This window comes from Leishmania major, chromosome 25, assembly GCF_000002725.2.
Source record: "Leishmania major strain Friedlin complete genome, chromosome 25".
NCBI lineage: Eukaryota > Euglenozoa > Kinetoplastea > Trypanosomatida > Trypanosomatidae > Leishmania > Leishmania major.
Genome location: NC_007266.2, coordinates 543,442 through 569,017, shown reverse-complemented (window position 1 = coordinate 569,017; position 25,576 = coordinate 543,442). Strand labels below are relative to the sequence as shown.

The 25,576-nt window shown below is 59.0% G+C and overlaps 9 protein-coding genes across 9 annotated transcripts; all 9 read left to right on the top strand.

The window, feature by feature from the left end:
• Nucleotides 1-1,638: 1,638 nt before the first annotated feature.
• Nucleotides 1,639-3,168, top strand: LMJF_25_1440 (conserved hypothetical protein; the record flags this gene model as incomplete). Its single annotated transcript, XM_001683847.1, has 1 exon — nt 1,639-3,168. One exon carries the CDS (start codon nt 1,639-1,641, stop codon nt 3,166-3,168), a length of 1,530 nt encoding a protein of 509 aa, XP_001683899.1.
• Nucleotides 3,169-3,969: 801 nt separating this feature from the next.
• Nucleotides 3,970-5,433, top strand: LMJF_25_1430 (conserved hypothetical protein; the record flags this gene model as incomplete). The annotated part of the gene is made up of 1 exon (XM_001683846.1): nt 3,970-5,433. The coding sequence occupies one exon, from the start codon at nt 3,970-3,972 to the stop codon at nt 5,431-5,433; it is 1,464 nt and encodes a 487-aa protein (XP_001683898.1).
• Nucleotides 5,434-6,982: 1,549 nt separating this feature from the next.
• On the top strand, nt 6,983-7,633 carry LMJF_25_1420 (putative GTP-binding protein; the record flags this gene model as incomplete). The annotated part of the gene is made up of 1 exon (XM_001683845.1): nt 6,983-7,633. The coding sequence occupies one exon, from the start codon at nt 6,983-6,985 to the stop codon at nt 7,631-7,633; it is 651 nt and encodes a 216-aa protein (XP_001683897.1).
• Nucleotides 7,634-9,744: 2,111 nt separating this feature from the next.
• On the top strand, nt 9,745-11,523 carry LMJF_25_1410 (putative DNA polymerase delta subunit 2; the record flags this gene model as incomplete). Its single annotated transcript, XM_001683844.1, has 1 exon — nt 9,745-11,523. The coding sequence occupies one exon, from the start codon at nt 9,745-9,747 to the stop codon at nt 11,521-11,523; it is 1,779 nt and encodes a 592-aa protein (XP_001683896.1).
• Nucleotides 11,524-12,824: 1,301 nt separating this feature from the next.
• Nucleotides 12,825-14,012, top strand: LMJF_25_1400 (conserved hypothetical protein; the record flags this gene model as incomplete). Its single annotated transcript, XM_001683843.1, has 1 exon — nt 12,825-14,012. The coding sequence occupies one exon, from the start codon at nt 12,825-12,827 to the stop codon at nt 14,010-14,012; it is 1,188 nt and encodes a 395-aa protein (XP_001683895.1).
• Nucleotides 14,013-15,513: 1,501 nt separating this feature from the next.
• On the top strand, nt 15,514-16,314 carry LMJF_25_1390 (conserved hypothetical protein; the record flags this gene model as incomplete). The annotated part of the gene is made up of 1 exon (XM_001683842.1): nt 15,514-16,314. One exon carries the CDS (start codon nt 15,514-15,516, stop codon nt 16,312-16,314), a length of 801 nt encoding a protein of 266 aa, XP_001683894.1.
• Nucleotides 16,315-17,269: 955 nt separating this feature from the next.
• On the top strand, nt 17,270-17,980 carry LMJF_25_1380 (conserved hypothetical protein; the record flags this gene model as incomplete). The annotated part of the gene is made up of 1 exon (XM_001683841.1): nt 17,270-17,980. One exon carries the CDS (start codon nt 17,270-17,272, stop codon nt 17,978-17,980), a length of 711 nt encoding a protein of 236 aa, XP_001683893.1.
• A 1,106-nt stretch (nt 17,981-19,086) lies between these two features.
• On the top strand, nt 19,087-20,508 carry LMJF_25_1370 (conserved hypothetical protein; the record flags this gene model as incomplete). The annotated part of the gene is made up of 1 exon (XM_001683840.1): nt 19,087-20,508. The coding sequence occupies one exon, from the start codon at nt 19,087-19,089 to the stop codon at nt 20,506-20,508; it is 1,422 nt and encodes a 473-aa protein (XP_001683892.1).
• A 1,722-nt stretch (nt 20,509-22,230) lies between these two features.
• Nucleotides 22,231-25,128, top strand: LMJF_25_1360 (conserved hypothetical protein; the record flags this gene model as incomplete). The annotated part of the gene is made up of 1 exon (XM_001683839.1): nt 22,231-25,128. One exon carries the CDS (start codon nt 22,231-22,233, stop codon nt 25,126-25,128), a length of 2,898 nt encoding a protein of 965 aa, XP_001683891.1.
• Between the last annotated feature and the right edge of the window lie 448 nt (nt 25,129-25,576).

Sequence of the window (25,576 nt, the reverse complement as noted above, 5' to 3'; positions counted from 1 at the left end):
TGCTGACGCTCGAAAGAGAGGGAAATGGAGGGTAGGGATGAAACACTCTACTATATTCCCTGCAATGAAGAAATACGGGGGCAAGGGAAAAGTGAAACAAACAAGAAAAGGAAGAGCAGTCAAAGACAGAAAGTCACGGATCGTATGCAGGAACACACGCCTGTCTATATATATATACATATATATTATACGTTTTATATATTATTTTGCACGCCCTTTTCACCTTTTTTGTATATTCGCACCCCTGTGCATACACACAAAAGGAAACCACGATCTAGACTACGCGTCTTCTCCTTTTTTTTCTGTTTTGTTCTCTGTTGTTTGTCTTTCTCTCATTACCTTATCGAGCTTGTGGACTGGATGCGCTGTGCATGACGTCATTCCTTTTCTCTCACTCCCCGCTTGTTTTGTTTCCTCTCTCTCTCTCTCTCTCGCTCTCTTTATAATTTACACCCCTCTGCGCTGAGACGCCAAGTAAGTCGACAAAATATAAATCGCGCGTGCGCACACGCACGCAAAAGAAAAAAGGGCGGGGTGACGCATAAGAGGCAGCGCCTATCAACGTGCGCGCGTGCGTGAACGTGTGGAAGGAGCAAGTGTTCTCTTGCCGGCGCTGTTAATCTGTCGCCCACGCGCGTTGCAAGAGAAGTGGAGGTGAATGTGATGGGAGGGGGTGACCATGACTGTTGTTCTTTTCCCATCCGTACACCTCTTCTTTTTGCGTGTTGCCGTTCCCCCGGGCTCATCTCGGGTCTTCGCAAGGCTCTTGCTCCCTCCCTCGCCCTGATAACGCTCTCGTGAAACGAAGGAGGCGTCGAAGACAATCACATTCCTCGGAAGAGAAACTCACTATCACGATCTGCCTCTGCCACTACCACTGCTCTCTGTTGAACTACAGCCTAAGCCCTTCCCCACCTTTTCTCTCTTCTCTCCTCCTCGTCTCCCTTCTTGCTCCATGGCTCTCTTTCCTGTGCACCGCTTTCCTCCCATGTGCTGTGTGTGTGTGTGTGTGTGTGTGTGTGCCTCGCCTGCTCGTGCGCACCGCCCTTTGTCTGTCTATGCGGCCCTACATGAAAGAAGAGGAGGGTAAGAGTAGCGGCGCACACGGTCACGTTGCCTATGCGTTGAGTGGTAAGAGCTGGTAGCGGTGAACGTTCCTTTGCCTGCGCCGCGACCACACCCGCACAGTCCCATAGGTGTCTGCCCCGCTTTTTGTGCGTGTACCACGCCTTCGACTGACATTGTAGTGTAGGTGCCAGGGAGGGAGGTTTATCAGAGTCGAAAGAAAGGGGAGTAAGACTGCACCGCAGAGGCAAGGTGATCCCGTTTGTCTTTACTTTCAGTCTTGCCTGCTCTCACGCGCGTAATCTCTAACTGCTTCTCTTACCTGACCCACGCTCATCTGCCCTGCAGCGTTGCTACACTTTTGAAGCCTGCCAAAAAAAAAAATACGCGCATTTCGTGCCGCACGGAGCGGTTCTTCACAGAGATTGTTTTAAGCGTTCTTTTCTCTTCTGTCGTTGTCAACCCCCTACATTGCCCCCTCCCTCCCTCTGTGTGCGGGTACGTGGGGTCAGTATCCGTGGGCGGTGGTCTTTGCCCCCTCCTTTCACCCAGATTTTCTGATCCCCACACTCGATGCTGCGACGGTCATACGCGACGCTGCGCCGAAAAGCGTCGGTCGTGCTTAAGGGCCAACTGAACCCCCTTGAAGCGCTCACGCAGATACAACTAGGCATGACACCGTCGCTTCCGATCCAACGCGGCTTCCTGCTGGAGCACTGCGAGCGGCAGCTGGAGAGCCTCGGTATCACTGAGGGGAAGCTCCTGGCCATGGATGGGCGGCTGTGCACTCAGCTCACGAAGAGGATCGTGTACGAGCTGTACCTCTCTGTCCCGTTCCGTGTGTTCACATTTGACATGGAGTTTACTGGGCCGCCGGTGTTCACGGCAGATGGACCGACGGAGGACATCACGGAGCTAGGACTGTACTCACCGCTTCTCGACGAAACGTTTTCATGCCTCGTTCGACCTGTCTGCGGCCGCAAGCAGGGCCCGGGGGTCGAGGAGCTGACGCACATTACGGACATGATGCTGGAAAGGGAGGGTATCCCGTTCGTTGAGGCGTGGCAGCAGTTTCTTAAGTTTGTCCAGACACCGCAGCCAGACGAGATATCTGGCTCCGAGGAGCGCATCCTGTTGCTCTCCCACGGCGGAAAGCTCGCGGATGTGTCGCTGATCAAATGGACACTCGAGAAGTTCCACATGGAGCTGCCGCCCAGTTTTGTCTTTGGCGACACAATTCACCTCATTCGCGATGCACATCGTCGACGTCCCGTCACCATAGATAAGCATCCGCCGTCGTGGAAGCTTGCGGATCTCGTGCAGTGGCTGCACATCCCTCCAACGCTACCGGCGCATCGGGCCGGCAACGACGCACGTATGACGTGGGACGCTCTGTATCACACTCTGCTCCGATATGGCGACGATGGAATGACGCCGCGCGAGCAGCTCGTGCCGCGCTTTTTCGACGCGGAGGCGAAGCAGCTCTTGCGTGAGCACACGGCGCGGCAGGCGCAGGAAAGGGCCGCGCTTAGCTTGGATGGCACGTTCCTCTTGGCTGATGCGAAGCAATCCACTTCAGCGGGGCACGCAGACAGCAGCAGTATCGGCTACTCCGTGTATCGTAGCGCTTCGGATGGCTCTGGTAAGCCTGGTAAGAGTGGAGCAGCGACGGATTTGCTCGATCTCGACTTTGACGACATCTTTAGTGAACAGAATAAGGTAAGCGCCAGTGCACCTATTGAGGAGTTTAAGCTGGATGACGATGATGATCTTCACAGCATTTCCGCTGGAGCAACTAGCTTTACCGCTTCTCGAACGCTGTCATCGACGACCACGAGCCGCACTGCGGATCTCTCCGTCGACCCGGCAGAAGATGATAATGCTGTGAGTGACGTGAACGCGGCATCAACATCTACAGTGTCGCCGGCTCGGGCAGCGAAGACGGCCACCTCAGGTGGGAGAAAAGGCAAGGCGTCAGGCTCGTCACGCAGCAAGGAGGCTGTTGAGAAGAGAAACAAGCGCCGTGTCAGCGCCGGTGACGACGATGGTGGGGAGACGAGTGACCCTCCCGCTGCCGCTACTCGTGCCGTTTTCCTTGTATGAGGCATATCAAGAGAGGTATTTGCACATGAGCCACTCGCAAGCAGAAGTGGTTTCTCACTCATTTCCCCGCTTGTACGCAGGTACGAGTACGCACGTACCACCACAAGAACACACTGGGCGTCAATGCTGTGCATATACAAATCGTGTCGACTCCTCCACTGCTCTTTTCTTGATCACACACTCATGGTGCCCATGACTGCGTGCTCTCGCGTGCGCGTGTGTGTGTGTGCCGCATGCTGAACCATCGCCCAACACTGAAGTGAAACCTGCACAGAGGAAAGCGAAACTTCTCTTCCCTCCTTCCCGGAAAAGAACGCAGGCTGCACCGCTGACGACATTTAACGACTCGGCTCTCGCGGTGATGGTGAGCCGGCTGGGCCCTCGCCGCGCGTTGACTCTCTTTTCAGTTGCACGTGATAGTGAGCGTGCCGTGTCGATGTGCGGTGCATCGGCACATTCGCTTCTGATGATTCGTCGCATGTCTTTTCGCTCGCTACCGACGTTCACTCCACCCCTCTCCGTCTCTCCGTCTCTCTCGTCCACCTCTACGAGCGCTACTCCTCGCTCGTGTCCGCGTTGATGTGTGTGCATGCGTGCTTGTGCGAGGTGGGTGTGGCCTGTCTGAGCGTGTACGCAGAAGCCTTCCCTGTGCGGCAGCCCCATCGTGACTGAGCGACCCGTGCAAGTGCTAATAGACTGTACTCTCACCTCACTTCTTTTCTTCTGCGCCTTTGCCAAGCGCGTCTGTGTGTCTGTCTGCGTGTGCGTGTGTGGAGGAGGAGCAGGAGGAGGGGGAGGGCAATGTCCTTTCGTGAGTTGCGCTCTTTCTCGGAGACGATGCGTCTCCTCGGCTATCCACAGCTGATAAGCATGGAGTCGTTCCGCGAGCCGAATGTAGAGCTGGTCGCCGACTGCATTCACTGGCTTATCACCCGCTATGAGCCATCAGCGGAGGTGACGTTCAACATTGAGCGGGAGCATAACCGCGTGACATTCTTCAAGCAGGTGTGTGAGGTTGCCCTCGCCAAGGGGCGAATCAAGCTCAACGTGAAGAAGCTCTACCAGGCGGACGGGCACGCCGTGCAGGAGATGCTGAAGCTCGCGAATGTGCTGAAGAAAGCGATGAAGGCGACGGACACCGAGGAGCCCGACTTCACCGCACTGCAGCAGATGGCGGCGCAGAAGAACGTGAGCGACGCCAAGGCGGTGCAGCAACTGTGCAGCGAACTGACGGCGGACGGCAGCAGTCTCTTCTTCTTGGTCGAGGGAGAGCTGAACTCGCGCGGTGACCGCCAGCGCATCTTGTCTCGTGCCACCGAGGTCGGCGAGTTCGAGCGTCGTCTGCGGGAGCTGCTCACCAACGTCACCCAGGAGGTGGACCAGTATCAGCAAAGCATCGTCAACCTCAGCGCGGACGAGAGCAACCTGGAGCAAAAGATCGAGAACAAGAAGGCACACCTAGAGCGTGCCCAGAAGCAGTACAAGAGCGCAATGGCCACTAACCCCGCCTTCCTCAAAGAGTACGAGAACCACGAGAAGAAGCTGCATACACAATTTGTCAACTATCTCGAGCAGTACCGCAACTTGGAGTTTCTGGAGCACCAGATTGCAAAGTACAACGCCAAAGAGGATGCCTTGCTCGAGGAACAGGAGACAAGGCTGAAGGTGATGCGAGAGCGGCTGCGCAAGGAGGAGCTGAAGAACATCCGCGCGGACAGCATGGCGCGCCGTCCGAGTGGACGTCGCGGCGGTGGTGGCGGGAGCCTGACGCCGGCTATGAGCGATGACGAAGACAACGGGTACGAAAACGCCCCGCGCGTGAATGGCGGGGTGCGCATCCGCAACGCCGCCGAAGAGGATAGCAGCGGCGACGAGTCCACCTCGGGTGATGAAAGGAGCGACACCGACAACAGCAGGCCACGTCAGCAGCGCGGTCAAAGGCAACAGCAGCGGCAGCGACCGCAGAACGCCATTGGCTACAGCCGCGGTCCACTCGTTCGCGACGGCGCCGTGAACAGCGATGTCGACAACCGCGATGAGGAGGACGAATCGCTTGTAAACCAGATGCGTCGGCCGCGAGTGGCGACAGGCGCGCGGCCGCCTGCCGCGGGAGGCGAGCGCTCACGGCTTCTCGCCAACAATCCTGCCGAAAGCGCCTCTTCCTCCGAACCAGACAGCAGTGAGTTGTCCACCTCGACGAGTAGCGGCGAGTTTAGCAGTGACGACTCCAGCGACTACAGCGGATCTGACGACAGTGACATTTAGGCGTATACTGCAGCTGCGGCGCTTTGGCGATCACCTGTGCACTCGAAGGCGCTCGCCAGAGCGGACGCTCACTGTGGGCCATCACACGTTGCTAATCAGGGCTGCTTGTATGTGTTTGTATGTGCTAGATGGATGAGCTCTGCACAGCTTCCAGCGCTGTGTGTGTTGGAGGATGCGAGTACAGCATGTGTTTGTATGTGTAGGCTTGTTGCTGTGTGTGTGTGTGTGTGTGTGCTGTGCGCCCTGCTTGATGGATGGTGTGCGCTGCGGCTTTTTCTTGTTCATGCGGTGTATTTTCAAGCTACGGGTCCTTGTATCCCTCGCCCTGATGCGCACATCATCATCATCATCTCTCTCTCTCTCTCTGTGTGTGCGTGTGTGTGTGGCTGCCTCTTTGCGCCGACGCGGGCAGGTGACCGGAGAGAGACGGGAACGATGAGCTCAAGAGGCGGTGGGAGATCAAGGCATGCTGTCATCACGCCTCGCTTTTCCCTCTCGCTCCCTGCGTGATCAAGCAACAGCACACACATGGCGCACATGCAACGTTGACTGATGTTCTATAGACGGAGATCACTGTGCTCTTCCTCCCTGTTCTTTTTTTTCTTTGTAGGATTTCAGGTTCGGGTCCTCTCCAACTCTCTCGTATGATGGCACACGCATGCGCAAACACACACATGCTGCGGACACGGCCCCTCCTTCTCCTCTTTGGGCCCCATCCCACTTCCCTCCCCTCCCCTTCTCCCAAACCCCATCTCACGCACGAATGCACTCGAGTATTCCTGCCAGTCTGCTTCAGTGTTTGAATGTGTGCATGTGTGTGATATTTCTGCCCTTCCTCCTTTCCTGAACCTTGAAAGTGAAGAAACGAGAGCAAAGGCGGCTTTGGGAGGAGGGCGACACGCTCCTACGCGCGCGTCCACTCGCCCTCCCCCTGTCCTCTTACTTCTCCCTCTTCACCCATGCGACACAGAGAAGGAAAAGCACAGGAAACTGTAGATGCTGCTTTCTGTTCGCTTGATGTCCTAGGAGAAGATGCAATGTCAGCACCGATCCTCCTTCCCACCCCCATCTCCTGATGGTGGTGGTGGGGTACGCCAAATGCGGGCACATCGATTTAATGTGTGTGTGTGTATGTGCGAGCCACATCCTCCTTCCTCTCTATCGATTCCTTCCCTCTGTTTGTTTTCTATGAGTCCCCCGGAATATCCTTTTCACCTCTCGGACTCTCTGCACACACTTGTGTTTGTGCCGTTGCGCGCGTGTACGCCCTCTATTCCACCATACGCCCTTCTCTTGGCCCTCACTCCCTGTCTCCTTCTCCCCCCTCCGACTGCTCGGGTGTCGTCGATAGAAGAGTCTGCCACACAAAGCTAAGTCTATTCTCCACCGCGGGATCCGTCCACGTTGTCCCCCTCTGTAACAGACGCTCTCTTTCGTTTCCTGTTTTGGGTCGGCATTCTTATAGATAGCTTCTTCGGCGCCCTCGCCCTCTCCGGTGTCACGCGAGCTTTTACCGGCTTCTTTCCTCTTTCCGCAAGATTTGTCCATCATGCAACAGGCACCCTCGGACTGCGTTGCCAGCTTCAAGCTGATCCTGGTCGGCGACGGTGGCACGGGTAAGACGACTTTCGTGAAGCGTCACCTGACCGGCGAGTTCGAGAAGCGCTACGTCGCCACCGTTGGCGTCGATGTGCACCCGCTGACCTTCCACACGAACCGTGGCAAGATCTGCTTCAACTGCTGGGATACTGCCGGCCAGGAGAAGTTCGGTGGTCTGCGCGATGGCTACTACGTGGAAGGCCAGTGCGCCATCATCATGTTTGATGTCACGAGCCGCAACACGTACAAGAACGTGCCGAACTGGTACCGCGACATCACACGCGTGTGCGACAACATTCCCATCGTCTTGGTAGGCAACAAGGTAGACTGCGCGGACCGTCAGGTGAAGGCGAAGATGATCACCTTCCACCGCAAGAAGGGCCTGCAGTACTACGATATCTCGGCCAAGTCGAACTACAACTTTGAGAAGCCGTTCGTGTGGCTGGCGAAGAAGCTCGCCAACGATCCCGAGCTGATGCTGGTGGAGGTGCCGATGCTGGACACAGATGTGGTTGCTCTTACGGCAGAGCAGGTGGCCGCGCTGGAGGCGGAGCAGCAGGCCATGGCGAACGCGCCGCTGCCCATGGGCGATGACGAGTGAGACTCGGCCGCTGTCGTTCTTCGTCCTCCCCTCCTCTTAGCCTGCACGTGCGCCTTGCTCACTCGCTCACTCGCTCACTCGCGCGCGCTTTCTCTTCGCTCTCTCTCTCTCTCTCTACTGGATTTTGTTCTTTAGTGTTCCAACCTCCTGCGCATGTGTTGAGTGGCCTCTCTCTGTCTCTCTCTCTCTCTCTCTGTCTTTTTTTTTGTGTTTGCCCTTTTTCCGAAGCCGCCCCGCCCCCGCCCCCCCCCCCTCCCTCCAACAACTACAGAGACCGGAACAATAACCAAGGAAAAAGAGATGGAGGCGAAGGGAGAAGCGAAACGGGGGCACACACGCGCAGGGAACGTGCATGTAACGGAGACGGAAAAGGGAGGACGAACGAGACACACACGCACACGCCTTTTTCTTGGCAGGAAGTGACGCGTCCATGCCCCCTTCTGTCTCTGTCGGTCTCCTTTTTAGTGGTGGTGGTGGTGGGGTTTGTGTGTCACCTGTGCTTTTTCTTTTCTTCTTCTATGCGTTTGTGTGGCGGCGTGGGGGCGTGTGCGTGTCTCTTTTTCGCACTGTGCTCATATATATATATATATGTGTTCTAAGGGAACTCAGGCCACCTGCATGTGTATGTGTGTGTGTGTGTGTGTGTTCTGGATCATGAATGAGCGTCATGGTGGGGCCCCTTCGAAGTTTGTGGTAGCTCAACACAGTGCGAGACGAGAAGAGCGACTCGACCGTTTTTTTTTCTCTTCACGCACAACCTCTCTTGGTTGTTGCCTTCGCGTGGTGGAACTCACGTTCACCTGCGGTGCTCCCTCTTGTACATCGTGTTGCGGCTCTTTCGAAGGCTAATGCATACGCGTCGGCTACTCGAGGTGCGATCAGAGCGAAGATACAGAGAAGGTTTGTAAGTGGAAGAGTATAAGGCTGTGTAGGAGGCAGGCGACACGGATAGGTAAGGCTTGGTCATTCTCTCCTTTTCACGTAGCTCTACTATAACCGCCGTGGATGCCCCTCCATCCCTATGATGCACCGGGTCATAGGACTCTACATGATTGCCCGCACTCGCATCCGCACCGACGTGCACGTGTAACCTGACAGGTAACCGATAAGGTGAAAGAAGCAACGGAATATTTAAGAAAAAACGGCCACACAAAGAACTAAAACAAGCAAAAAAACAGAAGAGAAACGGCCTGCACATTTCACACTCGCAAGGTGAGGGGGCAAGTGGGTGGCGTCGCTCGATGCATCGCGCATCTTCTCCAGCAGCTGCTCTTGCCATCGTTCGTTTTTTTCTTGTTTTGATCGAAGGTGCGGGCACGAGTGGGAGTCTTTGCACTCTGCGCACGTGCGGTTTCTCTGTTTTACGCTGCGGCATGTTGTCACCTGAGGCGGCGCAGCTGGAACCCCCTCTCCCCACCTGCTTCCCACCTCGCGTGACCCCCCTCCTTAAATCGGTCTGACTGTGTGGTGCCTCTTGTGCACGAGTGGGAGAGCGAGCGCGTCAAAAGGAAACGAAGCCCACGCGCAGAGGCCTGTCCAGACTTGGCGAGGAGGAGAAAGAGGAGGGGGGGGGCACAGCGACGCGAGGCGTGTGTGCGTGCCCGCTTGCCGACTCTCGCTTTACTCCTCGCCTGATGCAGTGAGGGACAGATCACTGCAAGAGTAACCTTCATGCCTTCTCTGCCGGATTGCCGTTCAAGCGCCGCCTCTGAGGTACTCTGACTCTCTCTTTCTCACGCGCGCACACACGCACACTGTCTAAATCTGTATGTCCCTCTCTTTCTCCCCTGCTTCGTAAACGTTGCGTACTGCCGTAAAGCATGACACACCACTGCCTGGGAGCGATCGCCACGTTAACGGATCAAACTCGAAAAGCGATCGGTATACGGGAGCGATTCGACGCGGTCTACGAGAGCGCATCTAGTCGTTCTCAGCGCTCACTCGCACGTACATCTCCGCCTCCTCCCCCCGCAACACACACACACACACACACACACACACACACACATACACGCACGCCACCGGGAGAACGATAGACGCGTACACGGGGCCGCACGCACACGCAGAACACACTGCAACAGAAAGTGCTGACGAGAGGAAAAGTGTCAGCCATGAGCCATAGCGGCTCTGCTGCTGCGGCTGTCGAGACACGCAGCGCGTGCCCCATTACACGTACCCATCAGCGCTTTCTTCTTCGTTCTCTGGAGTTCACGCAGCAGTATGCACCCATGTACCGATGCCGAATGGGGGCGCAATACACGTCTGCTCTGCAGGCCATCCAGCGCCTTGTGCGGGCGGACCCGATGTATGGCCCAGAGGCCGGCGCCATGAAGCCCCGGCGCGTGCTTGAGCTGCAACCTGGCGTGCCAGCTGTGTGTGTCGGCATTGTGTACAAGAACATGAAGCTGCTGCCCCGCTTCCTTGACGAATATCAGAGTGAGCTCGTCCGCATCGACGCTGGCGATGACGATAACGATGAGGAGAGCGGCGTGGTGGAGGCCGCGCCTCTCGACAGATCTGAGGAAGCTGCAGCCGCTGCAATGCACCGCGGCAATGATGCCGAAGAGGATGTGAGCAACGACGGGCAAACGCTTGCCGCCGCTGATGAGCACTACAACGTGTGCAACAGCGCCGATGAGCTGATGCTGGAGGACAGCAGCGGCCGCGTCCTGCTGCAGGGACTCGATGCCGAGCGCTTCTGCACCGGGGTCGTGCTGGGCGTCTATGGCACCCTGCTCTCCAATGGCAGCATTAAGGTGCTTCGCTACGCCTTCAGCGGGGACTTGAGTTTCATGGTTGTCCCGCGGCCGTTGATTCGCGCCGCAAGCCCGTGCTACATCGCCTTTGTGAGCGGACTGAACATCAACATTCCACGTGGCAGTAGCAAGGAGGAGCAGGCCGCGGCGGCTCGCGCACGGGCCTCGCTGGAGCTGTTGGTGGAGTTCCTCTGCGGCAACACGGGCAACGCCTCCTTGCGAGCCAAGGCGAAGTGCGTATCGCGACTGGTGATTGGAGGTGACAGTATTGCCCCCACTGACGAGCTGAAGCTCAAGAAGAAAGTGAAGCTCGACCCGTCTGACCACGTTCGGCTGAACGATGACAAGGCACAGGCTAGCACGGTCACCTCCGCCGCGTTGATGCGGCAGCTGGACACGCTGCTGGAGCGCGTTGTGCGCACCGTGGAGGTGGAGCTGATGCCTGGCGCTAACGACATGTCCGATGCGTTTCAGCCGCAGCAGCCGCTGCATCCCTTGCTGCTCCCCAAAGCTGGCAAGCACTCCACGCTGCGACTCGTCTCCAATCCGTTCTGCTTCACTGCACAGCCGCCCGCCGCGGCCTCCGCCGAGTCGGAGGTGAGGGGCGAGGAGCGCGTGGAGTCGGAGGCGAAGAAACACAAGGTCGAGGTAGCCGACGGTGTCAACTTCTTCGTGACGTCCGGGCAGAACATAAACGACGTGGCCCGCGAGTCACGCTTTCCGACGCGGCTGGACACCATGTGCATGGTGGTGGTGTCTGGCTGCGCCTGCCCGACGGCCCCCAACACGCTCTTCAGTTACCCTTTCTGCAACCACGACCCTTTCCTGTTCCAGCACACGCCGCATTGCGTCGTGGCTTGCGATCAGCCGCAGTTCGAGACGCGCTACGCAACGCTGGAGGAGCTGCATGAAGAGACTCACCACAGCTTCACGGGTCCAGCTTCGCTATCGGCGCGATCGAAGGAGAAGCTGAGCGCCGCGTCTACGAAGGACGAGGAGAACAAGGCTGCCCGTGCAGAGGCTGGCGTACGCCTGATCTGCGTGCCGTCCTTTGCCCGCTCTGGGGCGCTGGTGCTGGTGGACGTGAACTCACCAACGCTGGAGACGAGTGTCGTGATCTTTTCGGTGCCGTGAGATGAGGTGGAAGTGTGGGAGACGGCGGCAGGTGCGCGGTGTTGAGGCCTTGTGTGGTGGCATCAGTGTTGGGTCATAGATCGTTACAAGGCTCGCACAAGTAGGCCGACATGGTGGCGAGCAGCAAAAGATAATCAGGGGCTCCGCTTGGTGCGGAGGGCGTGTCTGCGTACCGAGTGCACAACGTCTGCACAGCCATCGCAACGCAACCGCTGCTGTCGTCGCTGCTGTCGTCGCTGCTGTCGTCGCTGCTTTCTCTCTATGGGGGAGGGGTTTCGTTGCGCATGACGCCGAGGAGGAGTGCTGTTTTGGAGGAGCGGTCGGCTATGGCATTCGTGACGACGGTGCTGGTGCTGCCCGTCCTTCTCTGCCCACCTACCTCCTTCCGTGCCGTGCGCAGATAGGTGGGTATGCACGTGATGGAACGGAAGAGCACGGACGAGAAGAGGAAAAAAGGACACCCCACTGATCTCTCTCCCCCTTGTGGTTTGTGTGTGCGTAGGTGCGCCGCTTCTTCCTCGTGCTCCGTATCACATGCTGTACCTCCCGCCACCCTGCCAACTCACCATCAACGTCAGCGCGACAGGGCAACCCACGATGTGTGTGTGTGTGTGTATGCGTGGTTGTGTGTACAGTGTGCCGACGATCCTCTTTTCGTTTCCGATGAGGAAGAGAGGGTGAGGCATCTCTTCCACTCGCTTACCCTCTTCTCCAGTGCGCTGACTGCTCCTCTGCGGGCCCTGCTCTTCTCATTTTCCCCTCTCTTCTTTCCTTTCTATTGGCTGCTGCCTCTCGCTCAATTCTTATGCACACACACACACACACACACACACACACACACACACAGACAGACAGACAGACAGGCGCATATACATACACACGTGCACGTATACGTCCATCATCGTCGGGGAGGCTGTGAGACGCCGCAGACACCACCACCATCACCGTTGCCTGCAGCGGTGAGTGCGCCTACGCTTCTCATTGCTCCTTTGTCGCGGTCGACGTCTCGTCTCGTTCGCTTCATCCGACGCACACAGCGGCAAGTGCGCGTGTGTGTTTATGTATGCTGTCAGAGAGAAGACAAGCGAAGGCTGTTCTCGTGTGTGTTTTCTCCCCCTCCCCCGAGTGGTTCTGGAGCATCTCACCAGCAGTCCCACCCCCTTCCCTCGGTGCGTGGCTCCCTAGTAGTCCCTCCCTCCGCTCCTCCCCCTCAGCAAGTGCTTACGCTGCTCTTCTTTCGCCTCTTCCCTACCACCGGCGAGCGTCGCACAGCACGCAACCAGCTCGATCTGCAGGGGACGATGGAGAACGAGGAGGCGCTTCCGACGATCGTCACTCCGGGCCCGGAGCTGCGGGAGAAGGTGGATGCCTTCGCCGCGCGCCTCAGTGCCTTGGACCGGCGCAAGGCGGATGAGATGGTGGCTAAGCTGCTCGCCTCGAGCAAGCGCAATCAGTTCCTTTTCGTGGATACGTCGCACATATTTTACCCCTACTTTCTTAGCAAGCTGACGGAGTTTCGCCAGCACCCGGAGCTGCGGCCGCAGAAGCCGGGTGAGCACAAGGACAGAGACGGCGCGGCAGGCAGAGATAAGGGGGCGGCGACGATGACGAAGGCTGGCACCATCACTCGCACGATGGGCGGTACCGCCGGCGCCAAGAGCGACCCGCAGCGCGAGGAGCTGCTGCGTCAGACCGAGGCAGAGGCTCGTCGATATCTCGAGGATCCGTTTCCGAACCACTACTCTCTGGACCGGAAGGCCGGCACTGTGGATGTGACGGCGCTGTTGATGGACGTGCTGTCGACGACAGCTCAATACACCGCCAAGTACGGCGACAAGTTCCTCGCTGCCGTACAGAGCAAGCAGCGGCACAACCCCATGTTTCACTTTCTCCACGAGGACGACGTGCGACACGACATGTTCCGCAAGCTCGTCGAGTCCTACCGTCGCATCTTGGCCTTTGATGAGGAGGAGACGGAGACGCGGCTGGAGAACTTGAAGTCGCAGTCGTACCTACTGGACACAGTATGCGAGATGAAGAAGAGGTATGCCAAGGCGGCCCTGGCTCGCCGACGAGCCGCGCTGTTGACGGATGAGGAGCTGCGCGGGCGCCTGCAGTGGACGCTTTTCTCGGTGGTCACGACATTTCGGTTGAGCGACTTGCAGCTGGATGGACCGGTGCCCGAGACAGCAGCGTCGAAGCAGCGCGCAGCCCAGGCAGCGAATGTGAATTTTATTTCACCTGCGCTGACCTCGACGTCCAAGCCAAGAGCAACGGGAGCGGAGGCTCCTTCATCTGTGCCCCCTGCTGCCGCTGCAAGCGGCGGGCTGACCACTGCCCGTGCCAACACCCTGCCGCACCCTCTTGGTGCGGCATCACCGTCGTTTGCACCGGTGTATATGAGCTCCACCCTGGTGAAGGGCACCGGGAGCAACGGAAAGCGACCGCGAGAGCGAGGCGGGCAGAGGGAGGCTCAGGGACAAAGTTGAGTGCTATCTCCCTCGCCGCGTCTCCTCTCGTCGACGAGAGGGTGAGGGATGGGGACGTAACGGGATGGAGGGAGAGAGTAGGTGCGTACCTGCGCCGCTTGTCGAGTTGTTATATGGAGTGAGTGGGTGTCTGTGCGCGTGAGTCTGGAGCTTCCTGTCCCACTCTGGTTTTGAACCACTAAGAACAGACACGCATACACACACACAGACAAAGGAAAGGACACCCTCACTGAGGCATCCGAAGGTGCAGCGCACCCTTTTCTCTCCCGGTGCGAGTGTGCTTCGACTTTACCTATTTCCCTCACACCATCCTGCGTCCTGATGACAAGGTTGGGGCCGCCTCAGGGCGTGGTACATCATGGTCGCGTGCACTCCCCACTCCATCCTCTCTGCGGGGAAGCCAGGCTGCCCCTCCCCCTATCCCCGTCCGTGCCGGACCACCTCTGGTGGTGCCAGGGTCAGGCACCTACGACGTAGCGAAGTCAGAGCGATTTATCGCTACGGGTGTCGCCAGCCATGTCCTGGATGGCGCTGCGTGGGGGAGGCCTGCAGCTGTGAACGTGTTTGTGCGAACCATATGATGGGCAGTATGCCGCCATGACCCGAGCGTATCCCACCCGGCCCTCACCGCCCCCTGGCTCGGGGAGCCCGAGACGCCCCGAGGGATGCGCAAGGTGGCGACCGGCCACGAGGTGAGCGGCTGTGGGGGCGACCCTGCGGAGCGGGGGAGGGTGGGTATAGGGTCTGGGGCGGAGGCCGCGCTTCGCCGGCTGGGTCGGCGCACTTCTGCACTGGCGCGTGTCTACGGCTGCTTGGCGCCACGCGGTGTGTGGGGCCCGTGGCAGTGCCGGGGGTACAGTGGCGTTGTGCCCATGCTGTATGGCAGAGAAATGGACGCGGTGGGCAGCCAAAAGTCGATGCAAACAGGGGAGCGCGTGCAGGCGGGCCTGCGGCTGTCGCGGATCCGGTGGAAGGGTGGGGGGCGGGCGGGCAGGTGCTCCAACGGGTGTTCGCGGGATCACTTCCTTCTTTTTTTTGTTTTGCTGTTTGCTTGCCCCTTCTCGCGGACCTGCCATTTCTCCGGTTTTTTCGTCCTTCTCTCTCTCTCTCTCTTCTTGCTTGCTTCGTTTACTCTCCTTCCTCTTTTGTGGATGGGCTTCTTGTCCGCCAATGCGTTCGGCGAAGGGCGTGACGGAGCAGTTTGAATCCCCGTCTCTTTCCCGCTCTCGCTGGCGTGCAAATTCTCCCACTCTCCCCACTCACCGGAGACAGTCAAGGGACGGTTGTTTGTCTGGCGAGTCCCTTATTCTGCCTGAGCACACGGAGGTGCCCTCTTTCGCCTTGCGCGAGTGCGCGGGTCGTGTGTGTGTTGTGCACCTTTGCCCTCATCGTTGCCGTAGAGCACTGCTTGGTACGGCGGCTTCGACCGCCACACACATCACACACACACACACACACAGATATACTCCTCTGTTCATCACCGCACGAAACAGGTAAGCGAATGGGCAAGTACGCCGCCGTCATAATCGGACCAGCCGGGTCTGGCAAGAGCACCCTGTGCGGTGTGCTGGCCGAGCACTACGCCACCATGGGTCGCTCCACCCACATCGCTAACATGGACCCAGCGGCGGACTTGCTGCCATATGAGCCGTCGATGGACATTCGTGACCTCATCTCGCTCGAGGACGCGATGGAGGGAAAAGGACTGGGCCCGAACGGCGGCCTTGTCTTCTGCATGGAGTACCTCGTCACCGCCGGTGCCACGTGGGTGTCCCAGCAGCTCGGCGACTATGCCGACGATTTCATTATCGTGGACATGCCAGGACAGGTGGAGGTGCTGTCGAACCAGCCGGCCGTTCCCGCCTTTGTGCGCCTCCTCCAACAGGAGGGCTACTATACGACGGTGCTCTATCTGCTTGACGCGCTCGCCACGACGGCGGACAGCGGCAAGTTTATTTCGGGCTGCATGTTCTCGCTTTCCAGTATGGTTTGCTTCGACTGCCCCTTCATCAACGTCCTCACGAAATGCGACTTGTTAAGCAAAGACTTCAAGGAGAACGGTATGCTGGAGCACTTCTGCATGTGCGACTTCGACTACATGGACCTCTCAAGGCTTCCGCCGCGCTTCCGTGCCATGTCGCGCCAAATCGGAGCGCTGCTCACGGACTTCAATCTGGTGACCTTTCGCCCGGTAGACATCGAGGATGTGGGGTACGTGAGCAACTTGTGCAGTGTGCTGGATGAGACACTGCAGGTGGCTGATGAGGCGGAGGTTCAGGATCACGACTTGGGCGACAACTGACCCAAGACCGAACATGTTCTCTCCAATCGCGCGCATGTGATGTTGCTGCCGTGCTAGCCTCTCTCTACCTATGTGTGTGTGTGTGTGTTGTGTAACGAACCTTCCATCGAGTAATCAAGGACGTTGCGTATGCGTTCAAGCCGCTTCTTGTTGTTTGGTACACATGCACATACACATGCACATACACATCTATCCATGTCTCTCTCTATATCGATAGATAGATGTGTATGTGTGTGTATGCTTGTGTCTTCTCGTGTAACCTTCCTTGCTGTTGCGGTACGGCGTTCGCAAATGGCGCAGCGCATGCACGTGTCTAAGGGCGGTCACACAGTGTCTCCCGCAACGCTGATGGGCCGGCCCCCGCTTCTTTTTCGTGTCTCCGCGCTTCTCCGTCTTCCCTTCCACATGTGGCGGCGGCCTCCCCTCCCTCTCCGCAACGCGAACCCTTCGCTCAACTGCGCAGGCGCGCCTCGCATGCGCGTCTTTCTGTTCACTAAGTGATGCGGATGGAGTGTGCGGAACAGCGTGGCTGCCGTCGTCCTTGTCCGGACTTGTGTAAAGACGCATTCGAAGAGAACAACTGCAGCGCCTGTCGGCACTTTCTCTTCGCTAGCTTCGTGAGTGTTCCTGCACTGTGCGGTGGGGACTCTCCGCGTGGTGCTTCTTTTCTCGCAAGTGGGCCCCCAATAGAGAACAAATACCGCTGCTCTTCTTCTCGCGCGGGTGTTTCATGCGGGGAGAGGGGAAGGGTTGGAGGTCTACAGTGGAGCGTCGACCGATGGGGCAGCGGCGATCATGACGTAGCGCAGGTTTATGCACCATGTCGCTGCCATTGTGCACCTCCTTCCCTTTTTCTATGTAGCACTCTTGCACCACAATCCTCTCCTCGTCCTGCTGAAGGAGCACGAAACAGTACAGCGGCTACATCCTCCTCTCCCCTCCCCGGTGGCGAGCCATGAGAGCCACACGCTGGTGGTGCTATGCGGGCGTGTTGGGCGGCCTTTGCGCACGCACCCTTCCCAGTCTGCAGCACTTCACAGCACTGAATAGCCTGAACGAGAGTGTTGCGGAGCTGCGCCGCAAGCTTCAGTCACAGCTGCACCAGAAAATGCCGCGCATGCAGACGGTGGAGACGGAGAGTCGCCTCATCGCGCAGCTCTCCCGCAGCGCCCTGGCCGAGGAGCGGGCGGAGGCGCTGGAGATGGCCGAGGCTATGTGGGCAGAGCTTAATGACGCGGGCTCTTCCATCCCATTTGGGTCCCGCACGGCGATGAAGATCACGCTGTGCTCCTCGCTGCGTCGCTGCGCGCTGGTGAGCAAGAATCGAGAGCTGGCCGAAGCCTGGACCGCGCGCTTTGCCGAGCGGGCAGCGACTCTCTCACCGGCCAGCTTCAAGGAGCAGTCCTCTGCGGCGGGCAAGGTTCCCGGGTGGCGGGAGGCGCGCACGCAGGCACGCCCTGGCACGGGGATCGACGCAGACGATCTCGAGGCCGACGCCAGGGAGGAGGCCGAGGCGGCCGCGAAGGAGGGGGACGCCGGCGAAAGGGGCAGAAAAAAGGAACCTTCCCCTTTTGAGCAGTATAGGCAGGAGAAGATGCTAGAGCACCCCACGGTCGAGCTGGCCTTTCGCCGACGTGCAGGGCCTGGCCCACGGTACACGGGCTGAAACACGTTGAGTTCGATGCCGCTCACCTTGTACACCTCCTTTTTTGCCTGCACGCTTGCAGATGTGAGTCTGCGTCGCCTCCTACCCTCTTTGCGCTCCGGTCCTCGCTTTCTTATACACACACTCACACACACACACACACACACACACATTCTCAGCATCGTAGCAACGACAAGGGCCGCAACAACAAAACAGACGGACGGAATAAGCGAGCTCAGGGAGACACACACAAAAACAAACAAACAAAAAAAAGGCTGCCGCGTTTTGCTCCTTGTGCTCTACTACATATGTGGCCGACACAAGGGCGGCGACTGGGCTGCGCGGTGTTCTCTTTCTCTCTTGCGCGCTATCCGCATACACTGCAAGAGGGGGGGGGGAGGGTCGAAAACATGCCGAAGAGGAGAGGCGGCACAGCACTCAAGAACATTGCACAGCTGCTCTAAGACATGATCGAGTGTGTGACTTGTAGGAAGAAGAGGAGGGACGAAGAATGTTTTTTGGGGTGTCATGTGCCGGTGCTGCCATTAGTGCGAAGGCTTCTGTCTCTGTCACGTACGCGAGGATACTGGACATCGCCTCCGCTGCTATTTGCGTCATCCCTCTTTTCCTTGTCGACCACTGAAACACCCGTCACTGCGTTTCGCACCATGCCGTACACCAAAATCTACTGTGGCAGGTGCCCTTCCTCACTCTTCCACACTCTCCTGTCAAGCGCTTACCTCGCCTTTTATCTTTCGCTCCCTCCTTCCCCTTCCCCCCAAAATGTCCGCTTCCTCACTTCTCCCCCTTTCACCGCGTGCCTTCATCCTTCACCGCGAGGAGTAGCATCACATCAGCAGACGTGCAAGACAAGCGAAAAAAGGATACGGGTCTCGGAGCCGCTTGCCAACGGAACGAAGGCGGACGTGATTGCGTGTGTGTGTGTGCGCGCGTGTTGTGATCGTTGAAGGGCAAAGCACCTCGCGCTTCCTCTCGGTCTCTCTTTCGTTCTCATCGAAGGGGTCGGCAGTGGTGCGCAGCCCCCCCCCCCCTTCTCCAACTAGAGGAAGCAGAACGGCGTTGCAGCCACCCGCCATTGCCACTTCAGGCCACGCGATTGAGGCGCAATGTCGAACAACACGGATGCAGCGCGTGACTTCGTTACCGTCAAGGGACACTTCAACAGCCTCTGCGACACCTACATCGCTGAAGTTGTCAACGCCTCTCTCGCCAGCACAGATGCCACACTCAACGCGCAGATACGCTCGTTGGTGGCGGGGTTTGAGCTGTTCTGGCGCCACCTCTCCGCCGTTGGAGCCTTTTCACCAAACGACGAGATAGACGACTACTCGACCACATCCCTGGAGATGCTGTGGACGCCGTATATTCTGGCGGACCTCTTCCAGCGCATCCAGGGCCCCATGAAACGCGCCCAGGATAGCCGCGCTGGGAACGATGGTGGCAGCAGCAACGGCACCGCACAACAGCAAGCGGGCTCGGCGGACGAGCGCATGTGGGGCGAGGACGTGCTTCGTCGCAGCGAGCAGGACAGCGGTGCACAACAGATGGAAACGGTCGCGCATTCCGCGGCCAATCTGACCTCTCTCTCCCTTCGAGAGGAGGAGCTGCGGTCTTTGTCGCGGCAAGAAGCGCTTGCCCGCTCTCACGCGTGGCTCAAGGTCTTCTTTGAGTGGATGGAGAATATCGAGCTTGTCGACAAGAAGACGCTGGACACGCACGCCGTGTACCGTGCCGACCAACGGTCGCAGCGCGTTGAGCTCTCTCGCACCATCGCATCGCTTCGGGCGGCGCTAAAGGCCGAGGATGACAAGGTGGGCTACCTCCGCGCGAAGCGGCGCCGCATGCGGGAGCTGATGGCCGAGGAGGGCGAGGCGGCAGAGGAAACGGGAGGCGAAGAGGAGGAGACGCTGCGCGCGCGTGCGTTGGCGCGGCTGAAGTGGTCTATCTACGAAGGTTGCCATCAACTTCAAATATCGTCTCGTGAGCTCAGCATGCTCGAGGCGTTAAACCCAGAGCAGCGGGCCGCCATCTCGAAGCAGTACCAGGACACGATGGACTCCGTGCGCCGAGGAGAGCTGTCGCTGGGGCGGCACACCTACACGATTCTGCCGGGCGGCATGATGGTGGCCGGGACAGCCGATCACCCGCAGCAGGTGCACACCAGCGACATTGTGCAGTCGGGCGGCGTCACGGCACCTGCAGCGACCGCGACGGCTGCCGCCTCCTCCTCTCTCGCCGTCTGCGGCAGCAGCAACGCCCAGCTGTACCGCCAGCAGATCCGCAACGAATTGATGATAGACCGCAACGCTCCGACCATGACGCTGCAGGAGTTCGCCGAACTGGAGATGGCGGAGATTCAGCGGCAGGTGGACGAGGCCCAGGCGAGGCGGCAGCAACAGGCTGAGGAGGACGCACGCCTTGGTCAGGACGGCGTGGAGGAGCGGCAGCGGCAGAAGGATAGCGCCTGGGATGACTGGAAAGACGAACATCCAGCCTACGGACTGACGAACAAGGGCAACTACTCCTGAAAATGACTGCGAAAGAGGGAGGGAGGAGGAAGTGCCTTGGGTCCTGCTCTGCTCCGCTTCTCACCTTTCACTGCTTTCATGCCGCCACCCCTTATGGACGACTGGCTTGGACACAAAGGAAGGTTGCAGGTCGGGGATGTCCACGACGGTAACTCCGATAGATTGTTGAGCCAACCCGATCCCATTGTTCTGGCAGCCAGAAGCATACGTATATATGTACTCGCTCACGCTGATTGGGATGCCGCGCGTCTCTCTGCGTGTCGAGTTTGGCCTACCTTGACGCTTGGCGTTGCTATTTGTATTTGTGTTGCAGTGCACCACGAGTGCGCTGCCGCCTTGATGGTGCACACACACATCCACACACACACATATAACCTCGCATGCACTGAAGAGAAAGTGTTGTTAGGATTCTATGGACACATGCAGGTCTGCGCGAGCGGCCTCCGCAGCGCTACCTTCGCTTTAGTATGAGGCACCATCACCTCCCGAACTGCAAAGGGACCGGGGGAGGAGGCTGAAGGAATGTGTAGGCGCTTCAACGGACGTCGTTCGTGCCATCAGCAACTCCCTTCCCACTTTTATTTTCTCATGCTCTGAATCATGTGCTTCCCTCCTATCGCTTTTCTTCCTTGCCGCACTTTTTTATCGACGCACTCAACTCCTCCACTACACACACACACACACACACACGCATAACAACGACATCAACCACTATCAAGGAATCAGCAACATAAAAAAACCAAAGCGGCGGATCAGAGCGCAGAGAAGCGGTGCTCCCCCCAGCCCATCGTTCCGTGTGTCCGTGCTTAGGTGCATGCGCCTGCGCGTTACGTGCGCCATTGACGTTCATTCACGCAGACGCCTTCATTCCTGCACATACCTCGACAAAGCAGGTGCGTCATTCTCATTCTTTTCCCCGCGCAGCATCCTCGGTCACAGTGCGTGCACGTGCTCACACGTGTAACAGAACGCATGTCTCTGCGCGTCCCCACTGTTTGTTCGAGCACCGCCGCTCCCTTTCGTACTGGTCTCCAGCTGACGTGTGTGCAGCTTCTCCCGCTTGTCGCTTGTGGGCAGCGCTGCAGCTGAAAGGCGAGAGGAGCGAGCGGAACGACGACGAGGAAACATACAGAGAGACGCAGCGAAGGCACGGAGACGTGCTAGGTGGCATCCTTCCGGGGAGTGCCGCACACCCCCTCCTCCCCTCTGCATTCAGTGCAAGGGTGAGGACAGTGGAGGACAGCCCTAGTACCCGTAGGGGGCCACTTACACGCCGCAGCTACAGGATTACCTGTGTAGAGGGTACGTGCGTTCGCGCTTGCTCCATAGAATACTCAAGAGCCGTCACACATGTACATACAGCTGATCATCTCCACAACATCGCATAGAGCGTACCATTCACAGAGAGAAGTCAGAAAAGAGGCCGACAAAGCAAGGGGGCACACGAGAAGAGGGAGAGGAGGGAGGGAGGCGGAGCTATCACGCGAAGCGTTGTATGCAACCGCCTTCTCGCTCTCTTGACTTGTGCTGCTTGCCCCCCCCTGTCCGCTCACGTGTTTGCTGATATACTTGCACTCCGTCTCACCCGCGCCTTGAGGGCTTCATAGTCGCCAAAGCATCGCCCCTTTTCTTTTCGTCTTCGCCGTCGCCCTTGTCTGGCGACTCCCGCGACACGGAATCTCCTTGAAGACGGCGAGACGAACAGCTACCCTTGGCACTTCCATGAAGACGACGTTGGGGCGATGGACGACCTCATCGCGAGCGAGGCCGCGCTTTCGAGCTTCCTGGATGTCGCCCGGGCTCACGTCGCACCAGCAGCTCGACGCCGGTATCGCAGCCCGCCAGCACGCTGGCCGCAAGGCGCTGAAGAAGTCGAAGCGGCCGTTCGCGAACTACTTCAAGACGGAGTACCGTCTCTCTCCTCTCGCGCGTCTCCCCATCACTCGGACGTCGGGTGTAATTAGCAGCTTCGACGCTGTGCGCATGATGACGGACCCGACGCGCAGTTGGGGCACGCCATGGGACCGCGCCGGCAGCAGGGTGCGCACGCGTCGCAAGCGGCAAGATGTGCTGGAGCCTACCCTGACCCAGTTCGGCGACGACTCGATGGACCGCGTGGTGGAGCGACTGCTCGAGATTCGCTTTGCCTGGGATCGCGAAGACGGAATCCTTTGCACGAGTCTCGTGCCGGAGAGCCTTTTTAGCACCACGAAGCACTGCCGCCCGTATCTCACGGAGGTGGCGCCATCGCCGCAAAGCTCGTCGACATCGCTTTCGCCGCGCGAGTCAACCGTAGGCGGCGGCCGGGGGCGCCACAGCTGTGACCTAAACACCTCTACTGAGGATGGGGAGATCGTCATGATTACCGGAACACCGGTGCGTGTCAAGCGACGCACTCCGCTTGTGCGGCGCAAGTCTGGTCAGCCAAAGCGACCCCACACGCGGTCCACCCTGGGCTTCAGCGGTGTCGACACGGTACCGTCGCTGGTACTGGACGTGTCTCACGGTCCGTTTCTCACCAGCCCAAGCGCACCACTCATGACCCTGCGGTGGAAGGGAGAGCACCGCGATGCTGCCAGTGCGCAGAGCGCCCTGCAGCTTCTCCGCCGTGCGCGAGCGGTGCCGACCGTAGGGCTCTCACCTCGCTTGTCGCTGCTGCTTCTCAAGGCGCTGGCCACGGTAGAGGTGGAGGAGCCGGCGCTGGCGGTCTCGCTCGCCATTGCGATGGGAGAGAACTACAACGGCTACTCGGATACCGAGTGCCTCGAGCTGCTTCGCTGTCTACGGCGCCTCGCGCTCGTGCGGGAGCTGCCCGGCGTTGCCGCACCCGACATTGACACGTCTGCACTGAGCTCCGCGTCAGCCGCTGCTGGCAGGTCGCCGCCAACGTTGTACACGGAGGCCGCGCTCGCAGACGCGCTCCTCTCCCACTACCTTGACGACGCCGCGCCGTTCCTCGTGGCGAAGGTGTGGTCCCGGCTGCCCGAGCAAAGTCATCGCCTGCTGAACCGTGGATACTTCCTGGACTGGTTCGACCTAATGAGCCTCGCCATCGCCGCCAGTGGGCCGCAGCGCCTGCCGGAGCGGCTGCCGAACGCGGTCAGCGAGGCCCCGTACGCTGCCAAGTACCTCTTTTTCCGCTACACACTTGGGCTTAAGGAGGATGTGCTGCGCGCTCTCGCTGATCACCTGCGTGGCTTCACGACGTCGACAGACTCAACATTGCAGCAGCCGAGAAACTCGCCTGCCGACTACCCGCACACACTTCCGACGGCGTCGAGCACGTCCAGCAGCGGCCACGCCGCACCTCTGCACTTTGTGGACGAGGTCAAGGAGGAGGTGTACAAACCTCTGCTTCTGTGGCTCTGCGCCGCCCTACTCGTGCGCATCGTTGCGGAGTCCCTCGGCGATGTGGTGCGGCACGTGGGCAACTCACTGCATCAACACGCCGCCTTGGCTGCGGAGCAGGCAGAGGCGCAGTGCACCCAGCACGAGAACTCCCTCGTGTGCCAACAGCACCGACTTGGTGATCCTGACAGCGGCTCTGATCCGGCGTCCGCACCGCTGGGTCTGCATCAGCCCTACCCTCGTTTCAGCAACGGCGCCTATCAGCAGATGGGCTGTCGCCGGCCAAAGCGTGTGCGGGTGCGACTGCTGCCCTTCGAAGCGTTTCCTCGCGTGTCGCAGTGCTTCTCCTGCCCCTTTGCGGCAGTGACGGAGAAGGCGGAGGCGCAGGAGCGTAGGCGGCGCCGTCGACACGGCGAGTCACAAGGCTTCTTCACGTCGTACGACGGTGGCGCTACAGCCAGAGGCAACGATGCGCATACCGTGACTCTGAGTAGCACGAGTGATGCAAGCAGCAGCGCGGGGGAGCGGAAACCGCTGAAAGAGGTGGAGTCGACCTTTGCCTCTGTGCTGGCTGACTCGCCGTTCATGGCGAAGCATATTGAGCGCGCATGCGCGGCACTCGTGTGGAGCACAATGGTGCTGCGGTCGTGCCATGCGCTCGTGCGCGACCTCCCTCTTGTGCACCCGCATCCGTTGACGGTGTCGATGCCAAGCGACAACACCGACGGTGCTGCTGCCGCATCCTCGAGGGGGTCTGCGGCACCGCTCCACCATGAAGACAGCGGCGACGAGTGGGCGCACGAGTCGGCGGCGATGGAGGTGCGTCAAGCGCTGTGCTACCGCTTTGTTCGTTCAAGTGTGCAGCAGCACATCGACGCTCTGTTTGCCTTTATTCCGTGGGCCGAGATGGAGTCGGCCTGGGAGCCGGTGCTGACGACTGACGTCAAGCCAGCAGAGGAAACTTCAGTGCGTGATGCTGCGGGCGCTGCAGTCGCAGACAACGCCACCTCACTTACGGCCGCAGCTCTTGAGGCTGTGCTTATGGAAGATAGCGTGGGGTCAGCACAGGCGTCTGCGAGCACGGAGCCGGCCGCTACGCTGTCCGAAGCAGAGCAGCGTGCACGGGCCACAATGGAGGGGCTGCGCGAACGACTCGAGGAGTTTCAGGTGGCAGTTGCTGAGTTGCTCGAGGCGCATGAGACCTCCTTCCCTGATGCCGTTTTTCCTGCCTCCTCCTCGTCCTCGCGCGCTGGTGGGGGCGATGATCTTTGAGGTGAGCAGCGAGAGAGGCGCGCGCATGCTGCACTCGAACACATACATAACGGGCATTGTGCACCGGTACAACTAAGCGCCATAGGTGCAGAGGAAGCGAAATATTGGCCATAAAGGATAAGAGGAGCAGATCGGTCGGCGGTCGTGGGTGCGGGGGGCACGCAGGCTCCTACTCCCCTCCCACACACGTGCGTGGGTATCAACAAGGCTGCGTCGCCTCCTCACATGCGCCACCACCACCGCACCTTGAGAAAGCCGCGCGGGCATCTTCTGGATGCGCTTACGTGCACCAAGCATACACAGGGAACATCTGGAAGGCAGGGCGGAAATGGGTAGCGCGTTGCCTAGGGAACTCACTGGTGCCCACCCATGCACTCGTCCTCAAAGCGCGAGTCCATCAAGGACACATGTTCAAGTGCAATTTCACAGGATGAGATGTCCTGCCACA